Here is a 15,964-nt window from a genome sequence, read left to right as displayed (position 1 = left end):
ATCATAACCCCATGAGAACTATGCAATTTTCCGGGATAAAACTATCCTGTGCCCTTCCTGGGGTTTCAAACTATCCACATAACAAATTTCATCTAAATCGATTAAACGGTTTAAACGTGAACTAACAGGTATCAGTCTGTTACCTTTATCCCGTAACAGACTGTTACTAACAGAGAGACCGATAAACGGACAGACAGGCAGGATTACTTTCACATCAGTAATGTTAGTAAGGTTACATGTAGATGATGTTATATTATGTATATTCTGTAGGTATCGATGAATATGGGACGCAGCCATCAAGGAAGACAAGCACATCATATACTTTTCCTTCCCGTAAATTGTACCGTGAATTTTAAAATCACGGGGTCAGACTGTAGTCTTCCATAGGAACTTTCTGTATTTATAATCAATAGAGACTGCTAAAGTACTAAGACTAGGTCACTAAAGTAGGTACTAAAAACATAGCATTCTCATTCTTAGGTCAACCTCATATAAAGACCCTTCTTTTCTGGTGCGTGCCATGAGGGTAGGCAGCGCTAGGGTTAACATGAGAATAGGCAGCGCAGTGTTGCCGCCTACCCTATTGCTATTGCTGGTCCCTACTTGATGTTAATGCCACTCTCTTGTATGGTCAAATCAGTTGAATCATGACATGGCCCATTGTGGAACCTTCTACAGTATTAATCAATGACATCATATGGCCTGACGAGGAAGAATATTATGTCATTTATTGTGGTACCGTTTGACGGTCACGGTATTTACTACTATTACCTACGCCAACCTTTGTCAACAAACATAACTAATAACATAAATCATGGCTGTCATCGTTCATCCACCATTACCTCTCATATTTCGTTTTCTAGTTTTTTTTTTACAGTACAACGGCAAACCTACTAGACACTGGCAAAATTGTCCTCCAATGGACAGAGCCATATTTTTTTAAAGGAACAACAACAACATAAATCATGAACCGCGAAGCTCTCTTGGCAATAATAGTGTAAGTACCTAATATTTATACTTCCTTAAAATATTATCTCTTCCTCTAAACACTATGTTGAAAATAGTCTGAATGGCTTCGAGAAAAGTATGGTACGGCCGTGCCTTTGGTTTTGTTTTGCTCGACTTGGCGGGGGCACTACCGTGCCCCCAGCCAGATGTAGGCCTAAATTTTTGTGAATAAACAAATATGTCCAACTGGAATAACTAATGGCTTCTGCCGAAGATAGAATTACTTTATTCTTTAACTTCGACTTCAGTAGAGGCTAAAAATTCATTTTCACCTTCATTCATTTTAATTACGACACGATTATTCTTAAAATTTCTTGTTTCATCAATTATTATAATATAAGACCTATAAAGATTATTTTAATGTTCACAATTGCTACATTATCAATTTAATACTGGTGAACATCAACAGATCGGATTATCAATGTTTCGCCAAGAAATAACGTCGATTAAAAAAACAAAACAACAGATTGCTCTAATTATCTGTACGGGGTGCAACAGCAAAAGAGGCATTCTCTGAAGCATTCAAAACAACAAATGCACGGTGTCCAAACAATAACCCCCAATGAGAATAACAAACAACCCAGTAGTCGTCGAAACAGGCCACGTACAAAGTAACAACAGCTTCTGACGTAGATAAAAAGAATAATTCTTCTTCTGAACGTTGTTTTGTAAAGCTGTTCACATTCAGTATCAGTTGGGTTCTTTTTTTGGGTACGCGAACGGGTTAAGAAGGCAAAGGGAATCCTTATCGTCTTTACTTTGGGATCATTTATAGATTTCTTACTACGTTTTGTCCGTTTCGCAACATTCTTTTCCTTTTGTTTAGTTTTAACACCAATTCTTGGTGATTGATCATTTTTAACACTTTGATATTTTACTTTAAGAATTTTTCTTTTCTTATTATCTGTTGGTATACTGATATTTTTCCGTTTATTATTTTTTCCCGTCTTTTTGGCCTCATTTTCTATGTATTTATGTTTACGTTTATTTATTTTTTCCATTTTCTTTGCCTCTTTTACTGCTGATTTATTTTTTTGTTTGCTTAATTTCTCCAACTTCTTTGCCTCCTTTACCGAGCATAAACACTTTGTTTTATTTAATTTTTCCATCGTTCGTGCTTCTTTCACTGAGTACGTAGACGTTTGTGTACTTGATTTTTTCATCTTTTTTGCCTCTTTCACTAATCGTTTATTTTTTGTTTGTTGTGTTTTTTTCTTAATATCTGGACTGACCACTTTAACACTTATATTTTTTGATGCAGTCGGTTTCGTGTTACCTTTAAAATCATTGATCTTCTTACTATCTCCTTCGCCTATGTTCTTAAACTTTATCGATTTCTTCCCTTTCTGTCCTCTTTCGACGCTATTATTTAAAATAATAACCTTACAGTCCTCACAAATTGCATTTCCACAAATACAACATGGGCTTGACTTTGATAATGGTATTTTTACCTCTTGTTTTAACGCTTTCTCCTTTGAAACCGCATTCACATATTTAGATTTCCTAGAATTTTTTTGTTTCTCCATATTGCATGTTATTCCATGAGCTGTCATGATTTGAAGATTTGTTTGTAGCGGTTTGTCGACACATGCTGCAGAAGCTTGATTGTTTTGTGAAATAGCTGCTCTACTATTACGCCAGGCTCCAGATGTAAAAAAAGCACAACAGATTTGTTTGGTTCTATTTGCCGTCATCATTGTCGGATACTTGGCCGGAGCATCTGGATTTAGTGGTGGCATACATTTACTTGAGGCACTTGTTTGCTTGTCCTCAGTTGTACATATTTTCGTCCTACCTTTATATTGATTAGCGATTCTTTCTTCAAGTGTAGTATTTATTTGCTTTGCCTTGTTCTTGTTTTTAGTTTGTGTGCATTTAATAGAATCTGAATGTGGTTGTTTATGGTGAGCAGCAGTCTTTTCTTTCGAAGTGCGTGGACAACGCGGACACGATACGGCTCTTTTAGCATCTTGTTTTTTCTTTTTTATTTTAGCTTCAACTTTCTTATCACAACTTGTAGTTGTGTTTGTGCTACGAGAAGAAACACAGACACTCTTAGTCTCAACAGCTTTATTGGACGGTAAAGCTTTTCTACCTTTTGCAGTATTTCTCTCTTGTTTATGTTTAGCATATACCTTAATACCAATATTCTTATCAATACTGGGAGTCGTATTTGTACAACATGAAGAAACAAGGATGTCTTGAGTCATAACAGCCTTATTTAATGATAGACCTGTCTTAGTTTTTGCATTCTTTTTTTTTTGCTTTTGCTTGGCAAATGTCTTCACTGCCAATTTTTTAGGAGTACTTGTACTTGAAACTGACCATACATCTTTATCCCTATTCTTGAAATACTTGTGTGACGATATACACTTCTTAGCTTTTTTTTTAGTTTTCTCTTTCTTTTGTTTAGCAATCTTTGGTTGAGTTTTCTTTACTGAAATTGTAGTTCCACGCCATGGGTAAAAATCAAAATCGTTAATCTTAGCAGGCTCGTGTAGTAATAAAGCTTCTATAGCGCTTACAGTATTTTTTTGATGTTTTAGCTTAGCAGGTCTTCCAACATCAGTTTTCATCTCATTTTTAATATATGTACAAATATCGTTCTCGTTATTTACTGACGATGGATACGTTTCAGCTTTCTTAACCCTTGCAGTCCTTTTCACTACTTTCCGCTTAGCAGGTAATTTTGCTCGAATAAGATTATCAGTACTTGTACTTTTACTGCATATAAAAAGATCCGCGTCCACAGTTTTAACATACTTGTTTTTTTGTTTGACCTTGTCACAGTTCGTAGCTTCGTTTTTTTTACCATCGCTTTTTAATGCTAATGTAGTTAATTCTTTGGGTTTAATAGAAAACTTTATGTGATTTACTTTACCGAATACTTTTAAAAGCTTTTCACTATCTACCTGCAAGGCCTTAACAGCCGTTTTTACTGCAGCTTTAGTGCACTTCGGTTTTTTGACTTTAGGTGGAGTTTGTGTGCATTTCACTTTACTTTCATTGTGTAAATCCAATCGTTTTATTTTGCTTTTCTTTTCCTTGCCTGTTGGTTTGCAATCAACATATCTATAACACGGGTACGTCTCCTCAAATGCTTGTTCATTATGAGGCTTATTTATCTTCCAAAAATTTTTGCATTTAGTTGTGATCGTATGCTTTATTTTCATTTCTTTTTTGGCATGTGGGACTTTTGCAACATATTCCTTGGTAAGTGAGCTATTGTCTGCTTCGTCTTTCTTAATCCCAAATGTATATCCACATTTTTTTTTCTTTGTTTCTTTTTCACATTTATTCCGTGCTGATCTCATTCGATCACTTGTTCCACACTGCGGCGTATATTTTTTTCTGTCCCCTGACATCATAAGAACGGTCTTCTCATCCCGTAATTCCGCTTGAACCCATTTTGTTTTATTTTTGAATTTCTTTTTACAAATACAATTTGTCCCTACATCTCTTTTCATGACCTGGCAATTTGTTTTTTTGAAATTTACGGATTTTTTCGGCTGAGTTTTATCATTTAGACAACGAAGTCGTGGTAACGCTAAATTTTTATGTACTGAATCTCTTAACAACCGAACTTTGTTTTTGTTAACAACTTTATTGGAATGCAATTGAGCATATCCACAATATAATTTCTCTTGTCTGTAGTAATTGCTAGGATGCGAACTATTTTTAATTTGTACATTATTTGAAATGTTTGAAATAAACGAATTAGCATCTACCGAATTAGTTACTTTGTTTTGGGCAGATTCTTTTAGCTTTCTCTTATCGAGTTTATCTTTTCGGCATGCTGTGGTCATTTTAAGACTGTTACATTTTTCTGAACCTGACATACAATCAAATTCTTTATGACGACGACCACTTTTAATTTTTTTTAAATTATCTTGCACTTTTATTTGTTTGTGATGTAGTTTCAAAGAAGTTTCTGTTTCCTTGTGAAATTGTTTGCTATCATTTTCATTTACTTTGGTTTTAACTGCCGTTAGTTTGACTGTCGCCTGTGTCTTAATGTTTCGCCTAAAAAGTGTCGAACAACGGATTATAAACCTTTTAAAATTACTGGGACTACTCAAAAGTGACTTTATTGAATATTCATTGCCTTTGTTAACGTTTTGTTTGACAGGTTTGACTTTGTTAACGTTATGTTCATTTATTTTCTTTAAGGGTCGACTTTTGTTGCTTACCGAATAGAATTCAATTTCTTGACTATAGTTAGGAATATTTAAATTGTCTCTGCTTCGACCCTTAACATCATTGTTTTCTAATAAGATTATTTCACTTCTACTTTTTTGAAAGTTGGTGCGCGCTAAAGGAAATATTGTTTCGATTTCTCGTGGAACTTCATGTTGACGTTTTGATTTATTAAATTCGATTGATTTTGACTTGCAAAGAGGGCGATGATGAGATGTAATCGTTGAAACTGTTGAAAACTTGCTGTCTTCAGTTTCAGTATCTAATAGTCTTTGTTTTTTTGTACTTTGTTTACTGTAGCTATCACATGTTCTATAAATATAACTAGCAGGATTTAAGTAAATTATTTTTGTCTTTCCTGTAAATTGTGGACTGAGTTCACTATCTAATTTCTGTTTGTATGTTTTATTTATGGCGGAGGTATCTTGTGCTTTGCTATTCTTGGAAAAATGCAAAGTTCCAGAACATCTTTTCAAATTATCGTCATCTTTTAACTCCATATGCTCAACATTTGACATTCTCTTTGAATTAGTGCTTAATTTGTTTATTTCTGGTGCTTCACGCGATACCGTGCAAAAATAACAACTTTCCTCCCACTGTTTGCATTTGGAATAACAATTTCCTGCTGACATATTTGTATTTACTGCTATTGATGTCTTCTTATTAGTCATACTCTTAATGGTTTTTACACACTTGCTTATGACAGACTTCAAACCCTTGTTAGTTCTTGTTTCACTTTTTAATTTTGGTAAACTTCTGTCTATGTTAAGTTTATTTTTATAAAGCCGCAATCGGGTCTGACTCTTAACATGACCGGTTTTCACTGGTATTCCAGTTTCGTTCTCGGTACTTGTAACTCCATCTTCCTGATATAACATTTTACTACCACGTGAAATTCTGATTGCATTTTCATTATCTACTTTTGGATCTTTATGCTGGCTGTAATTGTGGTGTTTGCTTCCAGACGTTATGGGATACGACGTTGGCCAAGACAAGATATCTTTGAATAATTCGGTATTCAAATCCAATTTAGTTTCAATTTGGGCTTCCTGTGTTGAATTTGGAAAACAATCGGTTGATAATTGTTTTGTAAAGGATTTACTATGCTTTCGTCTAACCAATTTCAATGGTGATTCTTGTTTATATAGAGTAGTAAAACCCTTTTGTATGTTTGACTTTTCAAGTATGGTACATTTAGATACGCGAGCACGGTCATTCTTTTTGAATTTTACTTTTTTTAAATTTGAACCCGTGTGTTTTTGAGATTTACTTGATTTGATGGCTCGCTCGTTGGGTTGGGTTAGGTTTTTTGGTCGAGTAGCGAGGTCTTTCACATACAGCACAGATAATCTAGGTTCTTCCTCGTCGTATTTATTGTTATCTCTTGCGTGTTTAGGGGAAGTAATGTCTTGGACTGGAATTCGCACATTCATAGTACAAAAAGATCGGCTAAACTGCGAACGTGGGACATTTTTTTCCAAATCATTTTTGCCTGGTGATTTTCTTAGAGTTCGCCTTTTGCTTTGGGTGATTTCAATATTACCTAATAACTGAGACCTTGACATTCTTAATACACTCTGGCTATCTAAATAAACAAATACATCATCGGTTTGATCTAAACAGCAAGTTGAAGTGCTATTTAAAGAATTTTTAATTAATAATTTATTTGATCGTCGTATCCCAAGAAAGTTAGGAATTGAATCTGATTGAAATAAACTAATTTTCGATGACGATTTTAAAACAGAATCCGTTGTAGGTTGTGTTTTTGGTATTCGTAAGTATTCTGAGAAGTCTGAACTGGTTGGAATAATTACTCTATTTCTTTGACATACGGGGGGTCGAATATTATCTGTTATAGTAACGGAACTTAATATAAAGCTTACAGCTGACATATTTTTGAAATTGAATAAGTTACTGCTAGTTTTGATATCAGCGCTAATAGAGGCTTCCATTCTTGGCAATTTTCTTACTTGCTGACAATGTAATAGTGATAAGGATGAAATATTAATCATTGACGGTGACCTGTTATCTGCGAATATGTTATCTCTATGTTCTCTACGAATATTTCTAATCGTTGACTGACTGTCATTAACATAAAGTCTTTTTTGATCTACTTCGTCATTTGGATTTGTGCTCTTGTCAAACAGGTGAAATGCCTTTTGACTCTCATAACTCTTACTGCTAGCAACCTCCAAGTTCAAACAAATCACTGATTTTTCACAAACTTCGTGAAAATTAGCTATTGCAGGTTTTACCAGTAAATTACTTGATGCTGATATATATTCGTCCTCTTTTATATTTAAACAAGTCTGTGCTTCTTTGGAAATAGCTCTCATTACTGATATTGACGTAAAGTCATTTAAATCCGTTTTTATTGATGTGTCTTCACGTCTGTTACGTTTTGCGATGAAATCATTACTCTCAAACAGGCTACTTAGTAGTTCAGAACTAACATTTTCCTTAGTAGGGTTAAGAACATTTATTATCATGGATTCTGATTCTGATTGGTTACAATATAATTTTAGTTCACAAGAGCACCGCTTTAATACATGCTCTTTTTTCCGTATTTGATCATAGTTTATTCCCATTTCATGCTGCCGTGTTTCAGGTTGAGATTGTCTCCAAAGTAACGAGTTATTATCGTTGCATTCAATATTCAATGCTAATGACGATTTTATTTCTGCAGCTTGCCGTACTACTTTATTTTTATCATAGTTAATATACTCTTCTCTGAGTGTTGAATTTTCAGTAGATTCTACACTTTTAGTTTTATTTAGTTCTATACATCTTCGGGTTTCTGTTCTTTCTTTTCTCTCAGGATACCTTGGCTTCCCTTTTTTTCTGTTTGGTTTTTGAACCGTTTCTCTGTATTTTTTTGTTATATCTGGAGGTCTAGAATCTACTTGAAGTTGTAAAAAGTTTGTCGATTGTTCCGACGCAGTTCCAGATTTCTGCTGAAACTTTGGCTGTTGTGCTATTTTTTCAAGAGAAATCAATTTATTTCCTTCTTGGTGGCCTTGTCGCCAACTATACCAAGAATCGTAATTTGAGTTATTCAACTCTTTTTCTGAAAATACGACATTCTGAGACGGAGGAACAGGTCCTATAGCTTCAAGTTCCAGGTTTCGCTGTCTTAAAGGCAAAATCGTTGGTTCTGTGTTCTGCTGCTGTTTTTTAACAATCTTCTTTGATTTGAACGCCATTTTATCAATTATTGTAGAATCTTTCATTAATCTCGCTTTTTCTGGTCGTAACTTAACCATCATTGTCTGAAGCTCACCCGTTAAATTACTGGTCATTGTGTCCGAACAAACAGGTTTAGCTTTCAGTCGATCAGCTCTTCCGCTTTTGCGTTTATCGACCTTATTACGTGGTATTGCGCTAGACTTTGAGCTCGACTCTACACGGCCGGTACGTTCTAACATGTTATGTGCGACACCTAATCGATGACGTTGTCCTTTAGTAAGCTCATTAACGTGGGCAGTAGTCAAATTACAATAACTACAGCATTCGTTGAGCATTTTTGAGCCTCCTTTATCAGGCGCATTCGTCAGTGTCAAATTGCCTTGTATTATTTTTGGTTTCCCATTATGTTTGCCGCTGTTTCGTAGTTTTATGTCAAAATTTTGAATAACACTTATACTGCTATTAGACAGTAGTTCATGCTTAGCCATATCATATTGTGCTCTAACTACAGAAGACTGTCTTTCGAGAAGTGTTCTTTCTTCTGCGCTTATGTATCTATCTCCATGTATTTTGTTTTGTTGAGAAGCCTTTGTTATCATTTGCTCCCACCATTCCCAATCTGACATACTTTCTGATTCACGGGAAGTAGAGCTTCGGTTTAAATTAAATCCTTGCCGCTGCGGCTTCATATTTCAGGTAGAAATTGCTTTTCTATGACGCAAATACATTACAATTTTAAATAAAGCGCGTACCTGATATTTAGATTAAATGCCACTAATTCTTTTGGGGTCATCATGGACTTACCTACTTTGGGCATCGCAAAGTGAAGTTCACCTAAAACAAAACATATTGTTTACAATCTATATTTAAAGTAAGGGGAACAAATGAATGCCTGGTAAGGTTTTTCGTCGCAATGTTTTCTACAAGATGAAGATATCAATGTCAAGTCAACAGACATATTTGTCAACAGCTATACGAAATCTTTGACCTATAGGGTGTTCCGGCCCGGTCAAACTTGCCCTGCCCATCCGTCTGCTGAAATAGTAATCCGAATTAAATGTATGACAGCATATGTCTAATCCATACTAATATTATAAATGCGAAAGTAACTCTGTCTGTCTGTCTGTCTGTCTGTCTGTCTGTTACGCTTTCACGCCTAAACCGCTGAACCGATTTTGATGAAATTTGGTACAGAGATAGAATAGACCTTGGGAAAGAACATAGGCTATCTTTTATCGCGAAAAGGAGGCTTTAAGGTTGAAATAGGGGATGAAAGTTAATAAGTGGAAGTTCGTCGCTGTCGAAGATAAAACCATGAAACTTGGCATTTAGGCACTTAATAAGAATACTTAATATTATAAATGCGAAAGTAACTCTGTCTGTCTGTCTGTCTGTTACGCTTTCACGCCTAAACCGCTGAACCGATTTTGATGAAATTTGGTACAGAGATAGAATAGACCTTAGAAAGACTATAGGCTATCTTTTATCGCAAAAAAGAGGCTTTAAGGGGTTGAAATAGGGGATGCAAGTTAATAAGGTGGAAGTTCGTCGCTGTCGAAGATAAAACCATGAAACTTGGCATTTAGGCACTTAATAAGAAATAAATCGATATTTGTTTGAGCTTTTTTGAAAATTCGACCTGCGAGGGGGTGAAATAGCTTAGGGAATGAAAATTTATATGGAAGGTCGTCATTATCGATGATAAACTTGCCATTTCGGCACGTGATAAGAAATAAATAGATATTTATTCGCGCGTTTTTTAAAACTCTTCCTGTGAGGGGGTGAAATAGGGGATGAAAGTTTATATGAAAGATCGTCATTGTCGAAGATAAATCGATGGTTCTTTATGAAACTTGGCATTTGGGCACGTGATAAGCGATAAATAGATATTTGTTCAAAAAATTTTACCTGCGAGAGGTGATGTTAGTAGAGGAGATCCTAACAGCAGCGGAGAGCAGAGAGCCTTCTAAGCTCAAGCAAAATGTTCGCAATGTGGGGTCATTTTAGATGGCTTATTGACATAGACAGTCAGACATGAAAAATTATAATTTTCAGATTTTTCTTATTTACAATACCTACAATACAAAGACTCTTTATTGTACACCAGACATAGTAAGCGATACAGAAAACAGATACACATAGAAAAAAATACAATTATTACAATTATTTTTCTGGAAGTACCCTATAACTTTTTCTGTTAAGGCGATTTACATGGAAATACCTTTTTAATGACTGTAGCTTTTGATTGCCTTGACTTAGAAGTTTGATTTTTCACAGCTTTCGGGACTATTGACCTGAGTTTACGGTTTCAATTTCAACTCGATACCGATACTCCGCGCGTTTAGGAGATAAAGGGTCTTGACAGACAGACGGACGGACGTACAGCAAAGTGATCCTATAAGGGTTCCATTTTTTCCTTTTCAGCTACGGAACCCTAAAAAACATTTGTTCCGGCGCTTTCAAATTTCGACCTGTTTACTTGAAAATATGGGGATGAAAGTTCTTAAGGAATTTCAAACAAATTACTATAAGTATATTTATCGGAAATATGTGTAGCTATGCTTAGTAAAAATGGCGTCTTAATTATAATCCTACCCTCCTAATTTACAATAAAGGACGTAAGGTGTCAAGAGTTCACTATGAAGAATTAAGTACTTAGTCCTTTTATGTTGACAGGGTAGAATACACGTCGTATTGGTAAAATGTGGTTTCCCGCAAAATATTTATGTTTTACCAAAGAACATGGATGGATGGAAGAACAAAAAAAAAAAGTTTATAGGTACCTATCGCAATGTTTTAAAATAGATTATTTTCAGTAAACCGTAGAAGTTTATATGTGCTATTATTGGCAAAATAGGGATCCTAAATAAATTTTAAATACTTCCCAAAGTTACTATTCCACGCGGACGAAGTCGCGGGCAAAAGCTAGTCTTCTAATATATAAAATTCTCGTGTCACAGTGTGACCAAACTCCGCCGAAACGGATTGACCAAATTTTTATGATTTTTTTGTGTATATTCGGTAGATCTGACGAGATTTTTTTTTTTCGACTGGAAGGCAAACGAGCAAGTGGGTCTCCTGATGGTGAGAGATCACTACCGCCCATAAACATCTGCAACACCAGGGGTATTGCAGATGCGTTGCCAACCTAGAGGCATAAGATGGGATACCTCAAGTGCCAGTAATTTCACCGGCTGTCTTACTCTCCACGCCGAAACACGACAGTGCAAGCACTGCTGCTTCACGGCATGATTAGCGAGCAAGATGGTTGTAGCAATCCGGGCGGACCTTGCACAAGGTCCTACCACCTGCAAATGAATGCACCTGCACGGAGTCACGAGTAACAGCTAGTTATATATTAAAAACAGTCGCGAGCCGTATGTCGCCGACCCTTAGGTAAAGATATGCAAGTATTTTATGTATGTAAACTTTTTATGGTAAGTCACCAGCACCAATATCTGGTATCAAGTATGTCTGATAAAAAGTTTACATAAGTACATACAATACTTGCACATCTTTACCTAAGGGTCGGCGTGTCAAGGAAGTGAAGGTGTCAGATTCTGACACAACAAGCATGCATAAATATCTGATATGACTCTATTTCTAGGGCCGGAAGGACCGGAAAGAAACGGAACGTTTCAATGCCGAAGTGAAGTGTTCGAAATTTTCCTATATGAAAAATTCCTCAATTTTGGAAAGTGTCCTATGGCACAGCACAACTATGGCTCCGCTAATGAGGGCTATCGCGTATGAATTCGCCACTAGAGGCGCTAGTGTAGCGTGAGGTCTCCGAAATGTCTAATAGATAGTTTTTAGTGAGGCGGGTGTATTAAGTGAATATTTTGCAATATCTGAAATTAATTATAGCAAATATGCGTTCCGGGGCAATGAATGTCTGTGTTTTGAGACAGTTTTGTCTTTCAGAAACCTTTGTCCTCCCTTTTATCCGAACAAAACGGGGACTATGCAACACTGTGGCATGCTCGATATTTTTATGGTACGGTTTTAAGGTGTATTAAATATGATTTTAATCTAAACTTTGTTTTCACGCCTGTAATAACAGACTTTGAAAGCCATACTTAAAAACCTCACGCTACAGTGCGCCATCTAGTGAGACAAAAAACGATAGCCCTCATTCGTTCAAGTTGGTCTTATTTTTATGATTTTTCTATGCATCTATATTTCAGTTTGTATTTTCGATATACAACTAAATATTCTGTGAATATTTCAAGGTCTATCCTTTGATGAATATAATTAATCAAATTTAATATCGAACAAAATCACGTTTGTTGTATGGGAGCCCCCTAAAATATTTACTTTATTCTGTTTTTAGTATTTGTTGTTATAGCAACAACAGAAATAGGTACCTACATCATCTGTGAAAATTTCAGCTGTCTAGCTATCAGACAGACAGACGGACAGTGGAGTTTTAGTAATAGGGTCCCGTTTTTACCCTTAGGGTACGGAACCACAAAAAGGACATTATTTGAGCGTTATATCAGCCTCACTTATACTTATTCGTAAGAAATGGCCCGCGGCAATTAAAAGTTAAAAATAGTAACGCAATAAGTTCTTACGGTTCAACGGTCAGCCTTTAGGCTAGTGGCTTCTTTTTAAACTTGCAGATTTTGGTGTTCCAGATGTGCCATGAACCAAAATCATTTAATAATCTCCTACTTATCCTAACTAATTATAAACAAATAAATAAATTAACTATTTACAATAAACTCAACATAGCATCTTGGAAAATGTTATGACGTTGTCAGCTACAGCTGTTATCATAGGCTGGTATAATTTCTGCTGCCAGTACAGTACTGCAAGTGAAATAAAGTAACAAAGAGTATTAGTACCTATAAAGAGGTTGAAGAACTCAGCTACTATATTCACCACTATAATTGTTTGTATAGAGGGAAGGAGAACAATCTCTTTAGTCAAAATACCACGCACAGGACTTATCGCGCTAACACACACGAGTAATATTTACCTCGACGTTTCGGCAACATTACAGTGGCCTACTCGTGACCACGGCCACTGTAATGTTACCGAAACGTCGAGGTAAATATTACTCGTGTATGTTAGCGTGATAAGTCCTGTGCGTGGTATTTTGACTGAGTGAAAATCACATCATAACAATCTCTGTGTATGCAAAAGTATCCATCGATAAGTGTCAAATTTACGTGCTAGGTGGTGCTACAGTAGCAAAGAGATGACATACAGATGTAATAGGTGAAAATGAAGAAGATGACTATCATTTTGTTTGTGGTAAACTTAGCATATTTATGTACCTAGTTTAGATGACCTGTTGTGTTGTTGTGTAACGTGCAGTGCCGGAATGAGACTATTTGATGCCCTAGACCAGGGATCGCCAACATGCACAGGTTTTGCAAAAAAAAAATTTTACTCCTTTGCGGCGGTATTGCGGCCATTGGGAACCGTCGGAAAAGTATGGCAAGGTGATTGCCGTGAATGGCTACTCGACGATGATTAGCTGCGCAAAAATTTGCCTGGTACAAATGTTTGAATTGTTTTTTTTTAATTAATGTATTCGCGTCGGTATGGCGGGCTGTAAGTCACACCGGAGAAGTATGGCATTACGCTACCGCCTACATCTTTTTTTAACGACTATCAGAAAATACAAGCATTTTTGTGGAACTAATCGTTCGACACTCGTTATTTATTCGACACGTTCGATTAACGCCCACGCGATTGGGATGCAGCGCTATGACCATCATTTTCTTTTTTGTCATTCCGTAATTAGACCCCTGAAGAACCGCCATACTGGTACAAGTGATCTCATATTTTGTGTCACCATCTTCTGGTCTAAAAGGACAATGTTGATAGTACTGTACTATCTATACTTGTAGATATCTATATCTGTTTTGCCATTATTTGGTAGAAAAAAACCTAGAAAATGAAATAAATATGAGAGGTAATAGTGGATAATGAAGATTCATTTGTAAGTTTGTTTGGTTGAAATCTTTATTCTAATAGTCTTTATTACAATGCCTATTTCACTACTACTAGCGCCCTCTGTTATTTTTCTGCGTCAACGCGCTGCTCAGGCCGCCTTTATTTAGGTACTTAAGTTTCGATGTTTGAAATAAATGTAATATTCAAAAACTAAATCCATCTTAAAACTTATTTCATATTATTATGATTAATTATTATTTTAATACACAAGGCACAAGCCAGAAATGCCACCTAGCGGATTTTAGACAACCATTCCATACAACATAGGATGCTCAAGCAACTTAGTGCGAGCATGTACAGTTAGATGGCGTTGGTAACATGATTACTAGTCCTTGTACTAAATTATGTTGTTCGCAATCACAAATTAGATAAATAAATTTAATAAAATTGGTTTAGTTGATTGCGCATCCCTTAAACTAGAATATCATCCCTTGTGATTCTTCAGACGTAAGTACTACTTAAGGTAAAAAAATTGAGTTATTTATATATGATATACTTACAATATAATAAGTAACATAATGATCAACATTTATAAATAATATGAAGAAAATATTTAATTGTTATTTGTTAACTATCAGATTCAGATTCACTTTCACTGGGCGGCCACATTTCCCTCGTGTCTTGTTCTTTCTGTGCAGATTCTAGATACTTAGCCTGCGCTTCTAGAACACTCTTACTATCTGTACAAGCGGCATATAAATCCAACGCTTCCATATTTAGTTCCAGGAAGGAGTGTCCCCAAGAGAACTTCGATAAATAAAATTTAGCTTCCGCTTCATGTCCAGTTATAAACATAGCTGCTGCTAATGCTTCTACGCAGCTCAGCTGATATGGTTTGCCGTAGTTTATAGGGTTAGCTGCTACTAGAAATGGCAATAGTCTTGGATGAGGAGATTTCATCCGACTGAATGGAGTTTCATCAATTTTAGCCCATGAACAGTCAATGACAGCTAATCCAGATTTTTCTATGATGTCCTTGTCGTTTGGACTGACACATTGCGTACCAACTGGTGACAGTACTAAGCCTGGAAATCTTTGCCCAAGCTTTAAATTTTTTATAATTTTGTGTCGAAGTAGTTTTCTTCCAGAGCATTTCTTGGGGTCACAATGGTTCAAATCCCACATGGCTACAGTGAATGAAGCTTCTGTACCTTCTCCATCGGAACTGCCGTCATCACTGTCTTCAGAGGAATCAACGGTTAACTCATTCATTTTCTCTGCATAATCTTTTTCAGTGTGATGGTTTGATCGCTTACCACGAGTGTTGCCCTTCTTGCCAGGTGCCATAGCGCTGTAAAAAAATATAAGAACTTAAATTACTTAAAGTCAGGTTTTATTATGTATTACTTAAAGTAATGTACATTAAAACAGTGGAAAGCCGTGTATTAAAACACTAACCATATAAACGCGTTGGTATTCCCTACAGCATTAAAAATACTGCCAAATATAATGGATAAGTCCTTAAATCAAACAAATAAGTTTTAACCGTGTTTAGCTAAATTCAATACCAAAGAATAAACCAAAACGAGTCATAAGTAACATGTAAGTAACATAATCATAACATAACCTCACCGTACGGGAATCAGAATAATAAACGTCATCT

The 15,964-nt window shown here is 35.8% G+C and overlaps 2 protein-coding genes and 1 long non-coding RNA gene across 3 annotated transcripts in view; 1 reads left to right on the top strand and 2 right to left on the bottom strand.

Annotated features, from left to right (window-relative positions):
* Positions 1-15,964, top strand: part of LOC141433520 (calcyphosin-like protein) — a 111,424-nt gene that overhangs the window by 53,109 nt on the left and 42,351 nt on the right. The window lies entirely within an intron of this gene.
* On the bottom strand, positions 7,521-13,185 carry LOC141433516 (uncharacterized). The gene is made up of 2 exons (XR_012451931.1): positions 12,969-13,185; positions 7,521-9,225 (listed from the first exon to the last, which is right to left on the bottom strand). It is a non-coding gene; the product is annotated as an uncharacterized lncRNA (long non-coding RNA).
* LOC141433822 (18S rRNA aminocarboxypropyltransferase) lies at positions 14,336-15,956 on the bottom strand. The gene is made up of 2 exons (XM_074095923.1): positions 15,760-15,956; positions 14,336-15,652 (listed from the first exon to the last, which is right to left on the bottom strand). Exon 2 carries the CDS (start codon positions 15,646-15,648, stop codon positions 14,929-14,931), a length of 720 nt encoding a protein of 239 aa, XP_073952024.1. The 5' UTR covers positions 15,649-15,652; positions 15,760-15,956; the 3' UTR covers positions 14,336-14,928.

This window comes from Choristoneura fumiferana, chromosome 12, assembly GCF_025370935.1.
Source record: "Choristoneura fumiferana chromosome 12, NRCan_CFum_1, whole genome shotgun sequence".
Classification (NCBI taxonomy): Eukaryota; Metazoa; Arthropoda; class Insecta; order Lepidoptera; family Tortricidae; genus Choristoneura; species Choristoneura fumiferana.
Note: the sequence above shows the minus strand (reverse complement) of the source record. Positions and strands in the feature narration are given on the sequence as shown.

What these genes read in the sequence shown, in the direction of transcription:
- LOC141433822 (XM_074095923.1), bottom strand. Translation starts at nt 15,648, where the DNA reads ATGGCACCTGGCAAGAAGGGCAACACTCGTGGTAAGCGATCAAACCAT.